Raw genomic sequence first — 24,314 nt, forward strand, 5'->3', positions numbered from 1 at the left:
TCTGATTATTAATTTACCTGAGCTTTTAAATTTTTAACCTTTTTATTATGAAATACAACATGTTTACAAACCACATAAAACAAAAATAAATTATTATAAGGCATATTTTCTTGTAATCACCATTCAAGTCAAGAAGAACTTTGCCAACAACCCTATATGTTCCATCCCAAACACAATGTTTTTCCCTCAAAAGTAACCCTGTGCCAGCTGTTCTCAACCTGTGGGTCGCGACCCCTTTGGCAGTCGAACGACCCTTTCACAGGGGTCGCCTAAGACCATCCTGCATATCAGATATTTACATTACGATTCATAACAGTAGCAACATTACAGTAATGAAGTAACGAAAATAATTTTATGGTTGGGTCACAACATGAGGAACTGTATTTAAAGGGCCAGAAGGTTGAGAACCACTGCCCTATGCTGACTTTTAAAATGATAAACTGTGGCCGAAACCGGTTTGGCTCAGTGGATAGGGTGTCGGCCTGCGGACTGAAAGGTCCCAGGTTCGATTCCGGTCAAGGGCATGTACCTGGGTTGCGGGCATATCCCCAGTAGGAGATGTGCAGGAGGCAGCTGATCGATGTTTCTCTCTCATCGATGTTTCTAACTCTCTATCTCTCTCCCTTCCTCTCTGTAAAAAATCAATAAAATATATTAAAAAAATAAAATAAAATAAAAAATAAAATGATAAACTGTGCTTGGCTGGCATGGCTCAATGAACCAAGAGGTCACTGGTTCGATTCCCGCTCAGGGCATGTACCCGAGTTGCGGGCTCCATCCCCAGTAGGGGGCGTGCAGAAAGCAGCCAATCAATGATTCTTTCTTATCATTGATGTTTCTATCTCTCTCTCTCTCCCTTCCTCCCTGAAATTAATAAAAATATATTTAATAAAATAAAAATAAACTGTGTTTCTTAATTGTTTAGTCTTGCTCTTAAAAAAAATAGATAGGATGTTTAAATCTCTTTTAATCTCAGATTCCCTGTTAATGCCTTTCTTTCCCTTATAATTTATCTGTTGAAGAATCTGGGCCATTTGAACTGTAAAGTTCTCTCTGCATACTCATGATAACAGTTATTGTCTGTTAATTGCCAGCTGGATCTAAAGGTTTGCTCAAATTCAAGTTTGATTCTTTTGGCAGGAATACAGGTGATTGGTGTGTTTTTTCATCAGGGAGGACATATGCCTGGTTTTCTCTTTCTTTTTTACAACTCTTGTAATAATTGTTAATATTTATTCCTGGCATACTCTAGAACAGGTTACTAAATATGATTTATGAGCACTTTGAAAAGAAAGTTTAATGGAAAAAGAAGAAAATAAGCATTGGTCACTAAGAACATGTCTTACCACACCAATCTAGGCTTTCTTAAATGTCAATATAATAAAAAGATCATTGGGGTAGAGTTGGAAGATCTAACCTTGACTTTACCACTGTCTTAGTAGATAGCTCTTAAGTTATTTAACTTTTTGGATCTCACTTGTAAATTGAGAATGCTCGACTGATCATTGGTTTCCAAACTTGACTTTGCATTATAGGATTCTCTGCATAAAAATCCTTCATATCTCTACATATAAAAGCCTAAGTGACTGTTTGACCGTCGACCAGTAGTTATGATGTGCAATGACCACCAGGGGGCAGACTGTTTGACTGGTAGCTATGATGCACACTGACCACCAGGGGGCAGATGCTCAGTGCTGGAGCTGCTGAGCTGTGGTGACTTGGCAGCTGCAGTTCTTGCGTGATGTACCTGGAATCAGAGAGGAGAGAGCCCGATTCCGTGGTGCATCACCTGAGAACCGCCCTCTCGCAATCCAGGGCCCCTTGGGGGATGTTGGAGAGCTGGTTTCTGCCCAATCCCCACAGGCTAGGCCGAGGGACCCCACCGGTGCACGGGCCTCTAGTATTAGATATAATGTTGGAGACTTGGGAGGTCTGACATCCCACCCAAAACAAGAATAAATTCCTGTTATGATATTTCTGGGATATGAGCTTCTGTAAGCCCAATTTTTTCCCAGGGTTTTAAAAAGAATTTTTTTTTTTAGAACAGTTTTAGGTTTACATCAAAACTGAGAGGGAGGTACAGAGATTTCCCATTTACCCCCTACCTCCACACACGCATAGTCTCCCCACACATCAATTCCCAGAATAGTATATATATTTTTTTCAAGGATGAACCTACACTGACACATCATAATCATTTGTTCTTGTGTATCTGTGGGTTGGACATGTATAATATATTTCCATCATGATAATATCATACAGGGTACTTTCATTCTAAAAATCCTTTCTTCTGGCCGAAACCGGTTTGGCTCAGTGGATAGAGTGTTGGCCTGTGGACTGAAACGTCCCAGGTTCGATTCCGGTCAAGGGCATGTACCTGGGTTGCGGGCACATCCCCAGTGGGGGATGTGCAAGAGGTGGCTGATCGATGTTTCTCTCTCATCGATGTTTCTGACTCTCTATCTCTCTCCCTTCCTCTCTGTAAAAAATCAATAAAATATATTAAAAAAAATAATAATAAAAATCCTTTCTTCTGCCTATTTTTCTCTCCCCTGGCCACAAATCCGCTGATCTTTTTTATTATCATCATAGTTTTGCCTTTTCCAGAATGTCATATAGTTGGAATCATATAGCATATGCCCTTTACAGATTGTCTTCTTTCAAAAACATAATTTAAGGTTCCTCTATGTCCGTTCGTGGCTTATTAGCTCATATCTTTTCAGTGCTGAATAGTATTCCATTGTCTGGATGTATCACATTTTATTCATTCACCTACTGAAGGACATCTTGGTTGCTTCCAAGTTTTGGCAGTTGTGAATAAAGCTGTGAACATCTCTGTGCCGGTTTTTGTATGGACAAAACTTTTCAACTCATTTGGATAAATAACCACCTTCAAATGCACTATGAAGGATCATATGTTAAAGCCTGTTTAGCTGTGTAAAAAACTGTCAAACTGTCTTCCAAAGTAGTGTTACCATTTTGCCTTTCTACCAGTAATTTTTGAGAGTTCCTGTTGTTCCATGTTCTTGTTAGCATTTGTCTTGTCAGTGTTTTAGAATTTGTCTAATAGGTGTATAGTGGCATCTTATTATTTCAATTTGCAATTCCCTAATAATGTTGATCATCTTTTTTAAAAAATTATTTTTTTTTATTGATTTCAGAGAGGAAGGGAGAGGGAGAGAGAGATAGAAATATAAATGATGAGAGAGTCATTAATTGGCTGCCTCCTGCACACCCCACACTGGGGATCGAGCCTGTAACCCAGGCATGTGCCCCCATCCAGGAATCCAACCGTGATCTCCTGGTTCATAGGTCGATCCTCAACCACTGAGCCACGCCGGCTTGCTGTTGGCCATCTTTTTATATATTTGCCAAACATATCTTTGGTAAGATGCCTGTTCAAATCTTCTGCCTAATTTTTAATTGGGCTGTTTGTTTTTTTCTTGTTGAGTCTTAAGAGTTCTGAGACTATTTTGGATAAAAATCCTTTATCAGATGTGTTTGCAGATATTTTTTCCCCCATCAGTGGCTTGTCTTATCATCATCTCCCCCGCCCCCTTTTTTTAAATCCTCACTCGAGGATATTTTTTTCATTGATTTTAGAGAGAGTGGAAGGGAGGAAGGAAGGGGGAGAGAAGGAAAGAGAATCATCAGTGTAAGAGAAATACATCAATTGGTTGCCTCCTGCACAGGCCCCAACTGGGGCCTGGGATTGAACCCGTGACCCTTTGGTGCTTGGGCCAACACTCCAACCACGGAGCCACACTAGTTGGGCATCTTTTTACTTTCTTTTTTTTTTTTTTTAATATATTTTATTGATTTTTTACAGAGAGGAAGGGAGAGAGATAGAGAGTTAGAAACATCGATGAGAGAGAAACATCGATCAGCTGCCTCCTACACATCCCCCACTGGGGATATGCCTGCAACCCAGGTACATGCCCTTGACCGGAATCGAACCTGGGACCTAGTCTGCAGGCCGATGCTCTATCCACTGAGCCAAACCGGTTTCGGCATCTTTTTACTTTCTTGATGGTGTCTTTTGAAGCACTACAGTTTTAAATTTTGAAGAAATCCAGTTATTTTTTTTTCTTTTGCTGTCATCTAAGATATGCTTTTGGTGTCATCTAAGAAAGCATTGCCTATCTAAGGTTAATGGAAATTTACACCTAAATTTTCTTCTAAGACTTTCGTAATTGTAGCTTGTACATGCAGGTCTTTGATCCATTTTGTGTTAATATATATGGTGTGAGGTAGGGATCCGACTGCATTCTTTTGTATATTGATATTTAGTTGTTCCAGCACTATTTCCTGAAAAGAATATTCTTTCCACATTGAATTGTCTTGGGACTATTGTAGTAGCATATCCTTTTTAGAGTTAAAATTAATTGCTGTCTGTCAAATGTTTTGGGGAGTTTTTGAGGTATTCCTTAAGACAACTGGAAATACTTAATTATCACAATATAAGTAGGGAGATTCTTTTTTTAAAATACATTTTTATTGATTTCAGAGAGGAAGGGAGAGGGAGAGAGATAGGAAACATCAGTGATGAGAGAGAACCATTGATCGGCTTCTTCCTGCACGCCTCCCACTGGAGATCGAGCCTGTAACCCGGGCATGTGCCCTTGACTGGAATCAAACCTGGAACCCTTCAGTCCGCAGGCTGATGCTCCATCCACTGAGCCAAACCAGCCAGGGCCAAATAGGGAAATTATTAAAAGCTACTCACTCAGGTTCTTTTTATCCTTAGTTAGAATATATACTGCTTTGGCTCAGGTGACAACTCTTAAATCTAGAATAGTTGGACTGTGTTACTATACCTACTAATTTGAGAGTTTTGCTGCGTATTTAAATTATTGAAGTTCTCTCTTTTTTTAATTGTGAAAAGTTTGATTAGTAATTTATCTGGTGATTTTTTTTGGGAGGGAGAGAGCATATGTTATAATTTCTTAACTGGGATGTTCTTTTAGATTTTTTTTAAAAATTGTGCTCCTTATAAGTTTCTGTCTGTTGGGTCCTACCATGCCCTTTGAGGCAAGAGAATAAGAAAGATTTTTTCCCCCTCTTTGACAAACTGTTCATTGAATTTTGTGTCAGTATGGGATGTGTCTTATTGTATCCTAGAATTCCAGGATTCAGGGCGGTGATAAAGTGGAGTGGTGATGAGTAAGTTGTCTTGAAGAGGTGATACCAGGGCCAAGACACATGCGATGAACTCTGTATCTAAAAATGAACAGTGTCTGAGATTATAGAAGTTTATATTTTAGATCTCCCAGCAAGGAATATTATTGTAGTATCTCATGTCAACATGACATGGACCATGTTCTTCTAGCAGCAGTTGGAAACTAATCTTGGATAACCACAATCTCCAGCATTTACTATAAATGACCCTATAAATGGAATATAGTAAGTACACTGATATATATGTCTTAAATACAATATAGATGAATTTCACTCCTGAAATAGATCCTGAAGACAGCATTATTTGAGACATCTGTAGAATATTATATGCTGAAGAATGAGTTTTGAGATTGGCTTGTTAGAGTAATGAATGTGTTGTATGTATAGTTTCCCTACATTTTGTTTTCATGACCTTTTAAACATATATACACTAGAGGCCCAGATTTGTGCACCAGTGGGGTTCCTTGGCCTGGCCTGCGGGGATTGGGCTGAAACTGGCTCTCCAACATCCCTTGAGGGGTCCTGGATTGCAAGAGGGCTCAGGTCAGGCCGAGGGACCCCATGATGGGGGCCGGGGAGGGGTCATGGGAGGGCTCCAGGGCATGTCCGGCCTTTCTTGCCCAGTCCGGATCAGCCAGATCCCAGCAGCAAGGTAACCTATCGATTGGAGTGTCTGCCCCCGGTGGTCAGTGCATGTCATAGCTACTGGTCGAACAGTCGCTTAGGCTTTTATATATATACTAGAGGCCCAGTGCATGAAATTCATGCATGGGTAGGGTCCCTAGGCCTGACCAGGAATCAGAGCCAATCTGTGGAGTGACCAGAGGGATGATGGGGGTGCTCCACTGACACCCGCCTTGGCCAGCCTGGCGCCACCCACTTGCTGGCCCTGACCCCCGCCACCACCACTGGTCACCTCTCTCTGCGGGGTGATCAGTGGGGCCTTGGTTGGCCTAGGGCAGCCGTGGGCAAACTACGGCCCGCGGGCCGGATCTGGCCCATTTGAAATGAATAAAACTAAAAAAAAGAAAGAAAAAAAGACCGTACCCTTTTATGTAATGATGTTTACTTTGATTTTATATTAGTTCACACAAACACTCCATCCATGCTTTTGTTCCAGCCCTCCGGTCCAGTTTAAGAACCCATTGTGGCCCTCGAGTCAAAAAGTTTGCCCACCCATGGCCTAGGGTCTGCGGGCTGGGGTCAGCTCCTGTATTGAGCATCTTCCCCCTGGTGGTCAGTGCACATCATAGTGACCGGTTGTTCCACCGTCCGATTTGCATATTTGGCTTTTATTATATAGGATATAGATAGATAGTCTCAAGTTTCTCTACTGTGATTACCTACTCATAGCAAAAGGAAAAATAGTAACTTTAAATTGGAGAAACTTAGAGGGTTACCTTGACCAAGTGATCATAGTTAACATCACCAGTATTAGAACAAACGCATTATGTGCTTCCTAATAAGATACACTGAGAAGGACACAACTTCACTTCTGTGGTGTTCTTGCCAAAAATGCAAAAGCTGTGTCTGTGATAAAACATCAACCAAGCCTAAATTGAGGGACATCCTATACGGTAACTGACCTGTATTCTTTAACAACATGAAGGTCAGGAAGGGCAGTAACTGAGGAATGTTCTAGATTAAGGTAGACTAAAAAGACATAACTATATGTAATGTGTGAAACTGAATTGGAGCCTGGGCAGCAGGAAAAAATGATATAAAGTACATTATTGGGACAGTTGATGGAATTTGAATATAGACTACGGAATGTTAAACTTTCCTGGTTTTGATAGTTGCACTGTAATTATATAAGAGAAAGTTCATTTTCTTAGCAGGTGCACATGAAGCTTTTTGGGGTAGAGGGGCATGATGTCTCCAATTTATTCTTGGTTATAAAGAAAAGTATGTATGTATGCATGCATACGTGTACACATAGGGAAGATGATAAAGCATCTGGGACCAAATATAACCACATCTGATGGGTCTGAGTAAAGGTTATGTGAGATTTCCTGGTGCTGTTCTTGCAACTTTTCTGTCAGTTTGAAATTATAATAAACATTACAAAAGTATCACTGAGTTGGTATTAAAATGCTTTAGCCCAGTTCACTATCATAATTTCACTTATTTTTCTGTGCTTCATTGCAGAATAGCTTTTAAACCAGTATACATAATTATGCCTTTCTATTCTGGAATTCTTCAGATTTCTCAGTAGCTTGAATTAGGCTTAAAATCCTATATAAAAAAAGCGTAATATGCAATTCGACCGAACGGCGGAATGACCGGTTTCTATGATGCTCACTGACCACCAGGAGGCAGATGCTCAATGCTGGAGCCGCCCCCTGGTGGTCAGTGGGCTCCCACAGGGGGAGCGCCGCTAAGCCAGAAGCCAGGCTCATGGCTGGTGAGCACAGTGGCAGTGGTGGGAGCTTCACCTGCCTCCACTGCCTGCACTGCAGGTGGGCGGTAAGGAGTGAGGGATCCTGGACTGGGAGAGCCCCGGACTGCGAGAGGGATGTCTGACTGCCAGGACACCCGGCAGGTGGACATCCCCTCAGGGGTCCCGGACTGGGAGAGGGTGCAGACTGGGCTGAGGCCTCCCCCACCTCAGTGCACGAATTTCATGCACTGGACCTCTAGTCAACTATATTTTAACATCAGTGGGAATCAAGGAAAATTTCAGAGGTTAGGCAGTTTGGTGGGAAAATGAAACATTTGCATTTCTACCTTAATGTGGTTTCAAAGTGTTTTTTGAAGAACTGTAAATTTTAAAATATCAGATACAGCCATGTTCAAAGACATTATTATGAATTGTTGCCAAGTAGACATTGTTTAAAGTATACTGTTTTCTATGTGCTTTATTAGTGCAAATTAGAGAATAGCTCTAATGACTGCTTGGCATATGAAACAGCTGGGAGTTATGCTTGTTTTATTTGTGATTCAAACCTAATATTTAACTTGTTAGTAGTGTATGTGAAGCATCTTTAAGTACTACCATTCTGTGATTTTTTAATAAGTATTTTTCTGATTTTGAAAGTATTATTTGCCTGTGTGTATACACACACACACACACACACACACACACACACACACACACACATACATGGGAAAAGACCCTTGAGAACTAACAAGAAGAAAACAAAACTACTCATAATCCCAAAGTAGCTGCTTTTAAGAGAATTTGTTTTCTGTAGTTTTAAAAAATATAATTGGCATTATAATTGTATACAGTTTGACCATGCTTCCTTCATGTAACATATCATGCACATCTTCCCACATCATTAAAAATTCTTTGACCATATTATTTTTAAACTTTAATAATATTCCATTATATGATGTACCACAATTTAATTATTCTTTTTCTAAGATATTAATTTGGAAGGCAAGTAACTAACTCATCCTGGTTACAAATATGAAATATACAGAAGGGTGATTAATTTATATAGTTTATGATAAGTAATTGGACCTCTTTTTTTTATTGGTCCTCGATTTCAGTTATTTTTTGAGAAGCATTGTTGAGAGAAAAGCATTTAAGAGTCACATTACCAATATTTTCTATAGTAAATAATGGTTTTTATTAGCTAATCCTTAAACATTTGGAATTTTATTTTAATATGCGTGTACTTTACAGATATTTTGTCAAATTAAAATTTTATAAAATTAAGATTTTTAATAGAATGAAAGGTATAACTAACCTGTGTCAGAATTGGGCATGTGTTGGTATGAACTTAGGCTAGTGATATATAGCAAATAATAAAACTATTAAAAATGTGTTTTAATTGTGAAAAAATTTAAGATTTTCATTGGCAGATATAAATTCAGAGATTTTGAGATTATATATTTTCTCATAAGTATGTAAGATAAATCATATTCAAAATTTAAATCTTTAGACATTATGTTTTTAGGATGAGTAGCACACACAGAACAGTAAGCATTGCTTTTAAGGTTAGGAATTATAACAAGATAATCTTGGTTACAAAAAGCTGAAAGTGATATGTTCTGTACTCATCGTGATTTAGGTATTTGGTGGTGTCTCAAACTTCAGAAATAAATACGTGAAATTCTTACACATTGCTTTCATCTGGAAGGAATCAACTGGTAGGCCCACTCAAAGGATTAACATCTCTTACAATTTCATGTTTTGGCAGGTAAACCTAGCCTTTAAGCAACCTGGAAAGAGGCTAGAACATCAAGGAATTAGAATTGAATTTGTAGGTCAAATTGGTGAGTTGTAAAATAGTATTACTTTTTTTCTTTGATAACTGAGTTTGAAGAGGATTGGATTTAGCACACTTAAATAATTGAATTAGAATTTAGCTTTGTAGAAGGAATTGATTTTGTATAATAAAAGTAATTATTTTATAAACATTAAATCATGTTTCTTTGAATTGTTTGACTCATCCTGCTTTTATTGTTAAAATTAATTACTAAACATGAAAGGAGTTATGTAAGCTACCAGCCTTGAAAAATAATTCAGGTAAATTATTTGACTCATTGAAATTTCCATCTGCCTCAATTTTTTTCACCAGCTTTATTCACAATTATATGTCACCTTCATCCATCACTTTCTAATTATCCATGCCATTTGTCTTCCTAATCTAGTGTGTGCCTGTAAATCTAGTGTGTGCCAGAAAATTCGGTGTGAAAAGGAAAGATGTAGTTTCTTTTTTTAAATATATTTTATTGATTTTTTACAGAGAGGAAGGAAGAGGGATAGTTAGAAACATTGATGAGAGAGAAAAAATCGATCAGTTGCCTCCTGCACACTCCCTAACTGGGGATGTGCCCGCAACCAAGGTACATGCCCTTGACTGGAATCGAACCTGGGACCCTTGAGTCCGCAGGCCGACGCTCTATCCATTGAGCCAAACCGGTTAGGGCAAGATGTAGTTTCTTATTGACCTAGATCAACTTGTGTACATTTCCATACATGTATTTTAGAGACATTCTTGATTTAGCAGTATAACTATATAAATTTTTGGTGCTGCAGATTCAGAAAAGAGGAAATAGGTCTTTATAATACTGTATACATAGATTTTAAATCTAAGTTTTATTGTATATTTTTAAAGTATCAAAATTGGAATGGATGGGTGCTTATTCACATTATCTATTCTAGATGAGATTATATTGAGCAAATTATAGTAATTAACTGATAGTTGATTTTAGTTTCATCAATTTGCCTAACAAAGCAAAGGAATAAAACACTTTTGCCTCAAAGGGAGGAAGTTCAAATAATTGCTGGAAATGTGTCTTAAATTAGCTTCATATTGGGCAAACCCTCACTACATTAAAGGAATGAATTTTTACTTGCTTTGGAGGTAGAAGTGTGGGTTTTAATGAAATGATATTAAATATAATTGGTCTTTTTGCTTTTTAAAATTTCTTAGAACTTTTCAATGACAAGAGTAATACTCACGAATTTGTAAACCTAGTGAAAGAACTAGCCTTACCTGGAGAATTGACCCAAAGCAGAAGTTATGATTTTGAATTTATGCAAGTTGAAAAGCCATATGAATCTTACATCGGTGCCAATGTCCGCTTGAGGTATGAATTAGGTGTATTAGAAACTGTAGGTAGAGTCAAAACTACAGAATAATGGTTGCTGCTGAATGTCTTAATAGAACTTCTGTTATAATTCTGGATTGGAAGACTTAAGGTTTTTAGGAATTTTGTCAAATATTTTGTTTTGTGTGGCTAATGCTGATCTGAGATAATAAGAGCCTTCTATCATTATAGATTTAGAGAATCCCATTATGAGAAGTTTTAGTCACATGATTCCTTTGTATGAATTGTTCCTTAGGTACTTTATTTGTTGTGTAAATGGATTGCCCTCTAAATACATTAGTTTCCCAACAGATCTCATTTACTATATGATTAAGGAGTGGTCTAGAGAGATTTCCTCCAGTAGGCTTGATGCTAGCTCTCAAATTTATCTAAAAAGTATGTACACTGGTCTTAAAATTGAACTGTTGTGTTTTTTTTCTCATGGTGGGGGCATTTATTTAAAAATTAGAACTCCATGAAATGAATGAAGTTGATCCCAAGGAGTTCTAGCAAGGAGAAAGCTGAGTAAACAGTTAATGTTTGTTTTTTTAAAACACTGAAACTTATCATAGGAGATTTAACTTGACTCTTCTATTAACTTTATAGGTATTTTCTTAAAGTGACAATAGTAAGAAGACTGACAGACTTGGTAAAAGAATATGATCTTATTGTTCACCAGCTTGCTACCTACCCTGATGTTAACAACTCTATTAAGATGGAAGTGGGCATTGAAGATTGTTTACACATAGAATTTGAATATAATAAATCAAAGTAAGTACCTTTCACAAACAGCTTAAATGTTCAGGGAAGATTAAGAAGTAAGCTTTTCAGGTTTTTACAAATTGGTCAAAATGAGGGTAGAATTGACATTAATCTGCTGTTAACAGACCAACAGAAACTCTGAGCTGAAATAAACTTTAGTAGGAGTTTGTTCTGGCTTTTGACTCAGTGCAAGTGTCTTTCATATTCTATTCCTAATAAATTTCCACTTGGTCATTTTTTTATAGAGCATTTTACGATCTCAGAAGGCAGCTAAACCTTATGTCTAAAAATTGATTTTACCGGCCCGACATCACTTTAGCCTGGTCATCTTTTTAAAACTAAACAAAAATACATTTTTTTGACAACATAAACAGTAAACATTTTCATTATTGAAAATTTTGATAATATGGGAAAGTCAAAGGAAATAAAAATATCACAAATTTTCACTTTTACCATTTAACCACAATATATTCTCATATTTTTCCATGTAGAAGGGAGAGGTGCATATGTTTATATATGTTGTATTTTTATTGAAATGGGCTCTTTTAAAAAAAAATATTTTTATTGATTTCAGAGAGGAAGGGAGAGGGAGAAATAGAAACATCAATGATGAGAATCATTAATTGGCTGCCTACTAGGGATCAAGCCCTCAAGCTGGGCATGTGTCTTTGATTGGAATCAAACCCAGGACCCTTGAGTCTGCAGGCTGACGCTCTATCCACTAAGCCAAACCGGCTAGGGCTGGGCACTTATAGATTAATGCTGTTTTAAGCTTTATGATGGAAATTTTCAAACACATACCAGGGTATCTGAACAGTATAATGAATCCTCATGTACCCATTGCCCAGCTCCAACTATTCAGATTTGTTTTGTCTGTATTCAGTCCCACACTCCCATTAGATTATATAGGGGGGTATTACAGGCATAAAATTTCATCCATAAAAATTATGTATCGCCCTGGCTGGTTTTGCTCAATGGATAGAGCATTGGCCTGTGGATTGAAGGGTCCCAGGTTCCATTCTGGTCAAGGGCACATGCCCGGGGTTGCTGGCTCGATCCCCAGTAGGGGGCGTGCAGGAGGCAGCTTATCAATGATTCTCATCATTGATGTTTCTATCTCTCTCTCTCCCTCTGCCTCTCTGAAATCAATAAAAAAATAAAATAAGAAAAGGTTTTCCATGCTTAAGTTCTTTGGAAACTAAGTTAACCTCTGGGTAAGGAACAATAATCAGGTTAATTCTTCCTTTTGAGATGTATTGAAGTCAAGTAAAAGTTTGATTTCTTATTTTTATAGTACAGTTATGTGCTGCATAACAACATTTCGGTCAGCAACACACCTCATATACAACAGTGGTATACCATAAACCTCAGTGTGTAGTAGGCTGTGCCATCTAGGTTTGTGTAGTGCACTCTGTGATGTTTGCACAACAGAATCCCCTGACGATGCATTTCTTAGAACATTTGCCCACCATTAAGCAGCGCACACTGTAAAATGATTAATACTTTTTTGAAAAAGAGGAACATTAAACAATACGAATAGTCAAAGTGGTGTTCTTACATCGCTATTAATCCAAAGATGTCTAATAAAGCCTTTAGGACTTATTTTACTCTTTTTCTTTGTTTTTTAAATATTTGGTATAAATGAGATATATTCTTTCTCCAAAGGTATCATTTAAAGGATGTGATTGTTGGAAAAATTTACTTCTTATTAGTAAGAATAAAAATCCAACACATGGAGTTACAACTGATCAAAAAAGAGATCACAGGAATTGGTAAGTTGAAAGAGTATTTGAATGAAAATTCCTGTTTAGTTGAAATTTTAAAATCTTAAAATATTATTTGAACATAAAATTTATATTAGATATTAACTTTGATACTTAATATTGCTGGCAGTAAGTCGTTTGTTTTTTTAAAATTTGATTTTTGAATACAGTACCCTCTAATCCATGGGGGATACATTTTAACTAATTAATTAACTAGTTAATTATTGTTAATCCTTGCCTGAGGGTATTTTCCATTGATTTTTAGAGAGAGTGGAAAGGAGGGAGGGGGAAAGAGAGGGAGAGAGAAAGAGACATCAGTGGGAGAGAGACAAATTGATTGCCTCCCGAACATACCCCCGCTGGGGCTGGGGATTGAACCAGCAACCCAGGCATGTAACCTTGACTGGGAATTGAACCCACCACACTCCTTTGGTGCAGGAGTCGATGCTCTAACCAGTGACCAACACTGGCCAGTGGCTAGGGCAGTGATGGCAAACCTATGACACTCATGTCAGAGGTGACACGCGAACTCATTTTTTTGGTTGATTTTTCTTTGTTAAATGGCATTTAAGTATATAAAATAAATATCAAAAATATAAATCTTTGTTTTACTATGGTCGCAAATATCAAAAAATTTCTATATGTGACATGGCACCAGAATTAAGTTAGGGTTTTTCAAAATGCTGACACTCCGAGCTCAAAAGGTTCGCCATCACTGGGCTAGGGGATACATTTGAAGACCGAAGTGGATGCCTGAAACTACAGATAGTACTGAACCCTATATATACTTATTTTTTCTCTATGTGTACAGATTTATGGTAAAGTTTATAAGTTAGGCATAGTAAGAGATGAACGATAAAAAAGAACAATTACAACATTATACTAGTACTATATAATAAAGTTAACGTGAATGTGTCTCTCTTAGAATGTCTTACTGGACTGTATTTACCTTTCTTGTGATCATGTGAGATGCTGCAGTGCCTGTGTGATGGGATGAAGTGAGCTGAATGTTGTAGGCTTGGTGACATAGTGTTAGGTACTATAAGGGTTACTTGAATACAAGCACTGCAACACCAAGCACTGCCTGTGTGTGTGTGTATGTGTACCAAGTGCCAAACAGGCAGCTTACATAGCGTGGATACAGTGGACAAAAGAATGATTCATGTCTCAGGCAAAATGGAGCGGGACTGCACGAGATTTCATCATGTTACTCAGAACAGCAAGCAATTGAAAACATGAATTGTTTATTTCTGGAATTGTCCATTTAATATTTTTGGACCATGGTTGGCTGCAGGTAACTAAAAACAAATTCACATGGTTCAAAAATAAAGTATAAGACACTATACAGTAAAAAATGTCCTATTTTTGTACCTCAACTGCTCATAGGTAATACATTTATAAGTTTTTAAATCCTTCTAGACTTCCTTTTTGCCCAGCATTTTATCGTAGCAGCCGTGGTAGCAGCTGCTCTTCTGGTTTTGCTATGCAGCCCAAGGACAAGAAGAAGAAGAAAGATGCTAGAGAGTTGGCCAAGAAAGACAAATCTGGGGGCATGGCCAAAAGAAATGGTCCAAAGGCAAAGTTCGGGTCAAGCTCAATAATCTAGTCTTGTTTGACAAAGCAACATATGACCAACTCTGTAAGGAAGTTCCCACTATAAGGTTATAAGCCCACTGTTATCTCTTAAAAGACTGAAGATCCAGGGTTCCTTGGCCAGGGCAGCCCTTAAGGAGCTCCTTAGTAAAGGACTTACTAAGCTAGTTTCCTGCCCTGGCCAGGCACTCAGAGCATCATCCCAATAAGCAAAGGTTGCAGGTTTGATGTCCCATCAGGGCACATACAAAAAGCAATCAATGAATGCATAAATAAGCAGAACAGCAAATCGATGTCTCAATCCCCTCCCTCCCTCCCCTCTCCCTCCCTCCCCCCCCTCTCCCCTTCTCCCTCCCTTACTCCTCTCCCTCCCTCCTCTCCTCTTTATAAAAATCAATAGCACAAACAATGAACTAGTTTCAAATCACAGCTCAAGTAGTTTACACCAGAAACACCAAAGGTGGGGATGTCCCAGATGCTGGTAAAGATGCATGGACAACAGGTCCGTCTCACCAGGTACGCGTTTTGAAAAATAAAACTTAATTACATAAATAATTCCTTCTATTTATGCATATATATATGTAAGTTCCTCTGTATTATAGCCCCCCTTTTCAGTTAAATGGTTACATACAGTATAGACTTGCTTTTTCACTTAGTAATGTATCTTCGAGATCTTTCATATCAATACATAAGAAAGAACACTTCATCTTTTTTTATAGTATTCCATTCGATGTATGTACTAGTATTTAACCACTCTGCTATTGGTATTCATACAGGTGGTTTCCAGTCTTATGTTATTACAAAAAGTGCTTCAGTTAATAATGTCATTTTGCCTGTGTGTATATATGTGTGTGTAAGATAAAATCTTAGAAGTGGGATTGCTATTTCAAAGATTATATTCATTTTTTTTAATGTATTTTATTGATTTTTTTACAGAGAGGAAGGGAGAGAGATAGAAACATCGATGAGAGAGAAACATCGATCAGCTGCCTCCTGCACATCTCCTACTGGGGATATGCCCGCAACCCAGGTACATGCCCTTGACTGGACTCGAACCTGGGACCCTTCAGTCCGCAGGCCGACGCTCTATCCACTGAGCCAAACTGGTTTCGGCCATTTTTAATTTTGATACACAATCCCAGTTTGTCCTCTTTAGGGTTTGTAACAATTTGCATCTACCAGCAATGAATGTAGGGAGTGGCTCTTTTTCCTCTGTTCTCACCATCACAAGGTTATAACATTTTTAGCTGATCTGATTGATGGCTAGGGAGAAGAAGTTTTCCACTGTTATTTGAATTTAACTTTCTCATTCTGGGTGAGGGTGAGCATCTTTTCATGTGTATAAAAGCCTTTTATATTTCTTCTATAAACTGCCTATCCATATCCTTTGCCCCATCTCCATTGGATTACTAGTCTTTTCGTATTTATAGAAACTATATATTAGGGAAATCAAGATCTTTTTCTGTTAAGAGCAGAAAAAAAAATTTCCCCAGATTGTCTTGCTATGGTGCTTTATGCAATGTAGAAGTTCTTGATATTTATTTAGTTTATTAGTTTTTCTTCTATGGACTCTGGGTTGTGTGACAGTTCGTCCTTTTTCACACTGAGGTTCTAAGAATAATTTTCTTAGCTTGATTTTACTAAAATAATACATTATAGTTTAGGGATTTTGTTTAAATTTTTAAATCATTTGGAATTTGTCTTGATGGAAGATATGAAGTATGGATGCAACTTTACTTTTTCCAGATGGCTGACCAGTTGTCCCCAAATCATTTATTGGTTCATAAACTGCTTTTTAATTTTGTTTAGTATATAGATTTAGTTTGTCCCCTATAGCTCTGTTGGTTTTTTGGCTGAAAATGATTTTAGGTAACACTTTTTAAGAGTGTATAATTGGTAATCATAATGATAAACATTTATGATTTCTTAATCTCTATGTTTCACTTGCTAATAAAAGTTACAGTGATTTAAAGACATTAAAACCAAACTTCAGGTTCCCATTTGTGGTTTTAAAAATTGTTTATGGAAACATTTTTTCTGAGTATAAAAATTGTTTGATTCTAGAAAATTTTAAATAAAAAATAATCTGTAGTCATAATCCAGAACAGACTTTAGTCTTTGCATGTGTGGCTCAGTGGTTGAGGGTCGACCTATGAGCCAGGAGGTCAAGGTTCAATCCCGGGTTTGTTTCCTCTCAGGCTACGTGCCCGGGTTGCAGGTTGTGGGCTCAATCCCCTGGTGGGGAACGTGATGGGGGTCATGTAAGAGGCAGCCGATTGATGATTCTCATCATTGATGTTTCTATCCCTTCCTCTCTTTCTAAACAATAAAAAAACCCATATAATTTTAAAACATAAAAGAACTATATGTCAATCAGGTATTCAGTATATTTTGTTTATGTTAAAGTTAACTTTAACTGCAAGGGAAAGACAGTTTGGGTGTTGCAGAGAAAACTAGCAAGTCAATGGTTAGTTCTGATGTGGATTGCTAGTTTCCAATTTATCAGGTTTTGGGACCTATAGAAGGAACTCCGTGAAGAAGATTCTTGCACTGTATATTATCTTAAGGAAGAAGGGAGTGAAACATTCAGTTGAGTGTTAAGTATGTTACATGTAGAGCAGGAAATAGAAAAGAATGGTCAAGCCTGGCAGGCATGGCTCAGTGGCTGAGCGTCAACTTATGAACCAGGAAGTCACGGTTTGATTCCTAGTCAGGGCACATGTCCCAGGTTGTGGGCTCAATCCCTAGTGTAGTGTGTGCAGGAGGCTGCCGATCAATGACTCTTCTCTTATCATTGATGTTTCTGTCTCTCTCTTCCTCCCTCCCTCTCCTTCTCTGAAATCAGTTTTTTAAAAAAAGAATGGTCAACATTTTCACAAAATAGAAAGATCAATTAGTACTAAAATAATGTAGTAGGAAAATGAGAAGAACTGGAAATTATATTATGGAAATATTTAATATCATTTACATTATTGCACTAGGACCCAGTACCACAACAGAAACAGAAACAATTGCTAAATATGAAATAATGGATGGTGCACCAGTCAAAGGTAACACTTTTCACTTGTTTCTTTTGTTATAGGTAGTGCAAGCAGCAGTGTTCATGACAGTTTTGTTTGAAAGTATTTATGTAGTATAAGAATCTTTGTGAATTCTTAAAATGATGGTTTTTAAGATCATCTTTGTATATATACTGAGAAGACTATAATAGTACTTTGTAGTCTGAAATAAGGCTTAATTTTTTTACTGTTTAAATTTAGAATTTAGAAGGCATGTATATCTTCTCTATTTCTGAATTTGTAAATTTTTATTGTATTCTGTTATAGTAGTTCATCTCTGTAAATCTTTTTTATTCTTGCTGAACATAAGGTGAAATATAGGTGAGCATTAATTCCTGTGGGATTCTAGAGTCCTTATAGCCCCCAAGAAAATAAGCAGTTCCATTACTAGATAATCTTCAGTGTGTAAAATAATAAAGCCAATGTTTATCATTTTAAATGTATGCCTTTGGCTTTTTCTAACTCTGTTAGTAATTACTTAAAAAAGTAGCTATTGTGCCAACCACTCCCAGGTGCTCTAAAGTTCCATGCCACCTTTGAGTTGGGTGGTGGTATTCCTTATGTCACAGATGAAACCAAGATGCAGAGAGGTTAAAAAAACCTATTAAAGGTGATATAGTGTAGGGGAGGCAGAACTTTACTTCTACCCATCTTAGATTTTTAGCTGGGACTGTTGAACAAAAAGATTACTAAGAGAAGAGCAGAAAGTTTGTTTAATGTATGCAGTGCACATTGTGCAGGAGAAACCTCAGCAAAAGGTAACTCAAAGTGGTGGCTTAGCATCTTCAAAAGGACAGTAAATTTGGACAGCAATGACTAGACAAAGAAAAGTAAGTTTTAGGCTTCTAAGGGTGGCAAACTGTGGGAGTGTAAATACATGGGAGGAAACTGATGATTCCTTTGGTGCCATCCCTGGGCTGATGAATCTGTCTCCAGTAAAAGGAAAATTTGTATCCTGCCTTTAGGCAGAAAAAGGGGGAGGCATTTCTGCTTTTGCTGCTTCTTAATTGCCTTTGGCTCAAAATAACATCAGAGACATATTTTGTGGTGACATATTCTGGTTTCCTTCAGTAGCTAATCATTGTAGAGTTGGAGTTTGAGCCCAGTCCTTTCTGACTCCAAGCCCCATGTGTGTGTGCTGTTATATTATGCAATATTCCTTTGTAAAATTCCAGCAGCCACAAATTTTTATGTAAAATGATGGGTTTTATATCTCAGGAAATAGATGTGTACAAGAAATATATTATATAAAAAGATTCCAAACAATATGCAAACAGTTACCCTAGGAAAAGAGAAGCCATGAGAATGTGAATAGCAACCTTTTTTGTTTGTTTGTTTGTTTTTGGTAGTGAAGGAATGTCATCATTCTGAACATATTTGTTGTTTTGGATAAATTAGTAATAAGTATGCAAGAATTTACACACATGACTAGAAATTATGGTAAACTTCGTGAAAGCAGAAGATAACAAAACCACTAAAGCAGCACTTACCTGCTGGCACTGTTCTAAGCCTCTAGTGTTAACCCACATAGTCCTAACAAATTCTCTATAAGATGGGTGTTATTGTTCCCCATTTCACATATGAGGAGCTCAGAACAGAATTGTTAAGTAATTTGATGAAGGTCACGCAGCCAGCAGACTGTAGCATTGGGATTAGAATTCAGGCATTCTGGCTTCAGAACAGTGGTTCTCACCTAGGGGCAATTTTGCCACTATCACCCCTCCCTGCTCATTACCCCCACCGCTAGGAGATTTGCCAATACTTGGAAACATTTTTGGTTGTCACACTTGGGAAATGCTGCTGGAATCTTGTGGGTAGAGGCCAGGGATGCTGCTAAACCTCTTACAGTGCATAGGACCTTACCCACACCAAAGACTTAACAAGCTCAAAATGCTAATAGTGCCAAGGCTGAGAAACCCTGGTTTAAAGTTTTACTTACGCTGCCTACTCAGGAATGGAAGCATTGGTATCTTCTCTATAAAGATTAGTTCTAGGAATGTGACTATATTTAATAATCTTTTAGAATTCAATGGAAATTGCTTTTCTTTCAGGTGAATCAATTCCAATAAGACTATTTTTAGCGGGATATGACCCAACTCCAACAATGAGAGATGTGAACAAAAAATTTTCAGTAAGGTACTTTTTGAATCTGGTCCTTGTTGATGAGGAAGACAGAAGGTACTTCAAGCAGCAGGTATGGTGCTACCCAGGCTGGTATTTTGTTCACTGGCAGTTATAAAAACACCTGAACTAACTCATTTTTCTAAGTTTTATTATACTGAGCAAGTGGGTTAATAATAAGTAAGTGAAAACTTGAGAGTATAAGGAAGTAGCGTGAATGGAATTGTATTGTGGAGAATAGATCTCGTCCGAGTCATTCTGCAAGCCTCTGGGATGGGCAGTAGTTTAGCAGGACTTTTATTTTTCTCAGGAGTTTTGTTTTTTATAAAAGCAATACCCGCTATTTGTAAAAATAAAATAAAATAAAAAATAAAAAAAACAGGCAATAAAGAACAAATTGAAGTAAAGGTCATCAAAAATTCCACATTCGTTGTGATTAATATTCCAGACAAAATTGTGCATGTGTTTAGATCACATAAAGCATGTTCTTTTTCACTCAGCAGTGTCTTGAATATTTTTTATTAACATTTTTAATGACTGAATTAATTTGATGGATTTTGGGGTTTCCCTTACTTTCTTATTAATTCTATTATAAATGTCCATGAGATGACCCAAATGTAATACTTTTTTATATAAAATGTTTTATCACAAAACTTGTTCTCATTTCAAAATCAAAGCCTTTGGTGGATTTTGAATGAAGATTGTGATTAGAATTTTTAAAAAATATATTTTTATTGATTTCAGAGAGGAAGGGAAAGGGAGAGAGAGATAGAAACATCAATGATAAGAGAGAATTATTGATTGGCTGCCTCCTTCACACCCCCCTTACTGGGGATTGAGCCCGCAACCCAGGCACGTACCCTTGACCAGAATCGAACCTGGGACCCTTTATTCCGAAGGCCAGTGATCTATCCACTGAGCCAAACCAGCTAGGACTGTGATTAGAATTTTTAAAAATATATATTTTTATTGATTTCAGAGAGGAAGAGAGAGGAAGACAAATATAGAAACATCAGTGATGAGAATCATTGATCAGCTGCTTCCTGCATGCCCCTACTGGGGATCAAGCCTGCAATCCTGGCTTGTGCTCTGACTGGGAGTCAAAGAATGACCTCCTGGTTCATAGGTTCAACCACTGAACCACACCGGCCAGGCTAGAATTTTTTTTTTTTTTTTTGTATTCTGAACCAGATTAATAAGTATCTGCATGTCAGTTGAGTGTTCAAAACTAATTAGAAATTACTTTGTGCTGAGTACTATGAAGAATACAAAAACTACCTTTTATAAAAACATGCATTAGCCTCGAGGTTCTTACATTGCACATATATGGGAAAAAATTATGTAAGTTAAATAACAGAAAACTTAATAGTTTGACAGTAATTTAGAAGACAAAATTTATTCCATTCCACATACTGTGTAATTAAATATAGGTAATTTAAATTTTAAAATAGATTACATGAAATTTACAATTTCCAAATCAGTTGTGGCTCTGCTGAATAAGTATATTGCTTCCCATGGGCCTTCATTTGGATGTTTAAATTTTGATGTTGGTTAAAAAAACAACCCCAAAACAGCCTGTTATGTCTTTATGCAGAAAACAATTTTAGGAATTCAGAAGAGAAGAGCTCTCAGGATAGATTGGTTAGGGTATGATTTAGATAGGTTGAGGCATAGAGTGTTGAAGAATATATAGGGGAAGATAAGGGCAAGCTTATTTGGAGTGTGTTGGAGGCAGAGAGTAACTCAGTTTGGCTGGTGGGGGATGGGGATCTAGAGAGGGAAGGGAGTGATGTTGGTACAGTGGATAAAGGTTTTGGAGGACCTTGAAAGCCTGCTTGGAGGTTGTCTGTAGGTTGCCTGAGAAATATTGAAGAGCAATCCAAGCACTGTTTTAGATTAATCTGGTAGTGAATCTAAGATTGAAATGACAGGGCTTTAACTTGGATAAGGACGGTGGAACAGCAAACCAAAGAAGAGATTTATTCTTTAAATCAGTAGTAGCTAGAATTTTGTGCCAGATTGGATTGGTGGTGGTGGTGTGCATGCGTGCTGGTGGGGGCAGAGTTGGCAGAAAGGACATTCCAAGATTAGAACTATAAGAAAGTAGGTCCAAAAAAAAAAAAGAAAGTAGGTCAATCAGGGCTTTAGTAGGGACAAATTTTGTTTTGGTTAAAATAGAAATGGCAGCATTTTCATGATGAAAATTTAAGGAATAATATGAGAACATTGATTTGTTGGCATCTTGTATTTCTTTTACTAGGAGATCATTTTATGGAGAAAAGCTCCTGAAAAACTGAGGAAACAGAGAACAAACTTTCACCAGCGATTTGAATCACCAGAATCACAGGCATCTCCTGAACAGCCTGAAATGTGAACTGAGTAGGAGAAAAAAATAAAAATAAAAACTCTTAGAACCGTTGAGATTAAGTTCAGTTGATTAAAGATGGTTGCAGCATGAAGCAGGGGGAAGGCCAAAAGTCCATGTATAATAGTCTTCCTTTATCTTACAGCGCTGCATTTATTTTATGATATAACTAAATATTCTTACATATACTACATTTTAAAAAGTGCTTTCTTTGAAACACTGGAACTTTCTTAAGCTGCCGTGGTTTTTTTTTTTTACTGCACACTTTGATGGTAAGCACTCATATATGCATCAGTATAAACATTAAAGATTTTCATGAGTAGGCTGGTATTTGTAATTTTGCTTTCTTTATGCATAATGTTGATTGTAAACCAGTTTCTTTTCCTTTTTCATGCCAATAATTACCTCTTATCCTCTACATGCAAAATTAAATATTTTGTGTTCAAATAAAATTGGAAAACCTGAGTGGCCCTTACATCCTACAGAGATTTAAAACATGGCATCTTAATATTTTTGAGTACTACATTTATGTTCTTACATGTGTATTTGAGAAATGCAAATGGAATGTTTCACTGTAGGTGCTTCTGAGTCTACCATTCCAAAGCTTCCTGAATTTTATTCTTTGAAGTCTTCTGTGGTATTAATTTTTTCCTTGCAGAAATTATGTAGCATGTTATTACAGCCTTTTTTTCCTGTCATGAGAAGTAACCATTCTGCTACTACTGTCCAGCAGGTACACTGTATGTTTTCTGCAATGTGGAGTTGAGTCTATGTTGGCATTTAGAATTTGTTAAATCTCTATAATTTTTCTGTTGATACTTTGAAATTTTTTTTTAATTTAAGGAATCTTTTTACCACATATATGCAAATATAATTTTCTTGACTTCACTAATCTTCTCTTCCCTTTGAAGGAGAGAATTTGAGGATGGGGGTGATTCAGGTGGACCTGTTAATGAGCTTATCGTTATCCAGATCTGGGACAATATCATTTTTGTTAAATTGGAACTTGGGCTCATTCAAACTCAACTTTAAATTTCACCCGCTCTGTTTAAATTTTAATACTAAATTCAAGTAATTTGTTCAAAGTTTGTAAAAAAGCTGCAGTCATGTGCCTAAGGTCTGATCTCAGACACACTAAATGTGGGGTGTAGGAACTAAAACAACGAAGCTTGTTGTGTGAAACTACTCCACATGATTCATTGGTTTTTGTACCAATATATTTTATACACTTCAGTGCAAGTCTTGTGAGTTAACCTTACTTTATGAGTAAGCTAATTAATCCAAATTACATTTCTTTAAACTTGTTTTACTACGATGGCACTTTGATAAAATGGTCAGTAACCAGCTTCTTTTCTGGCAAAAGGTTCCATGTACCATGCGCTGGAGCATCTGTTTTAACTGTGGATATATGTAAATGGTCATATTTCCCTTTCATGTAAGTGCCTGTTCAGAGTTTCAGAATTTAAAAATGCCAAATATTCTCATGGTCACTTGCATGAAGTAATCTAGAAAATATTCACAGAAAATTTGAAAACCAGTTGTATTTATCCAGCCTCAAATCATGTGACCATGATGTATAATAAAGAATTTGAAACAGATACTGAACTTGCTTTAAATGATTAAAATAATTATTTTCTCAGATCTCTTCTCATTGTCAGATTGCTCAACAGTTCAGGAAGCTATAATTACGAAAATTTAAATTTTTAATAAATACTGCCGGTTTCAATTTTAAATAGCTACACAAAGTTGTTAATTAGGTGAAAAAAAAAAAGTTGTTAATTAGGTGGCTCAAAACACTGTCAAATGGAGAAACTGGATAACCAATGGGCCCAGGCTGCCTCCACTAAGCCAATTAAGCAGAGACAGGGTTGAATCATATATGAGCATTTATTCCAATAATGCTGGCAGTATGGGAGAGCAGCAGGTTAC

At 37.1% G+C, this 24,314-nt stretch overlaps 1 protein-coding gene across 3 annotated transcripts in view; it reads left to right on the forward strand.

The window, feature by feature from the left end:
• Positions 1-24,026, forward strand: part of VPS26A (VPS26, retromer complex component A) — a 33,047-nt gene extending 9,021 nt beyond the window's left edge. For 2 of the 3 annotated variants that reach the window (XM_036336936.1, XM_036336935.1), the window contains exons 3-9: positions 9,327-9,402; positions 10,566-10,722; positions 11,329-11,493; positions 13,150-13,256; positions 17,822-17,890; positions 19,951-20,093; positions 22,281-24,026. In XM_036336936.1, the coding sequence (XP_036192829.1) occupies positions 9,327-9,402; positions 10,566-10,722; positions 11,329-11,493; positions 13,150-13,256; positions 17,822-17,890; positions 19,951-20,093; positions 22,281-22,394 (831 nt within the window). In that variant the 3' untranslated portion in view covers positions 22,395-24,026. The remainder of the gene's footprint in view (positions 1-9,326; positions 9,403-10,565; positions 10,723-11,328; positions 11,494-13,149; positions 13,257-17,821; positions 17,891-19,950; positions 20,094-22,280) is intronic. The other variant, XM_036336937.1, reaches the window with a different exon arrangement.
• Positions 24,027-24,314: the final 288 nt, after the last annotated feature.

The sequence above is a fragment of the Myotis myotis genome, unplaced genomic scaffold (genome assembly GCF_014108235.1).
Source record: "Myotis myotis isolate mMyoMyo1 unplaced genomic scaffold, mMyoMyo1.p scaffold_m19_p_15, whole genome shotgun sequence".
In the NCBI taxonomy this organism is placed as follows: domain Eukaryota; kingdom Metazoa; phylum Chordata; class Mammalia; order Chiroptera; family Vespertilionidae; genus Myotis; species Myotis myotis.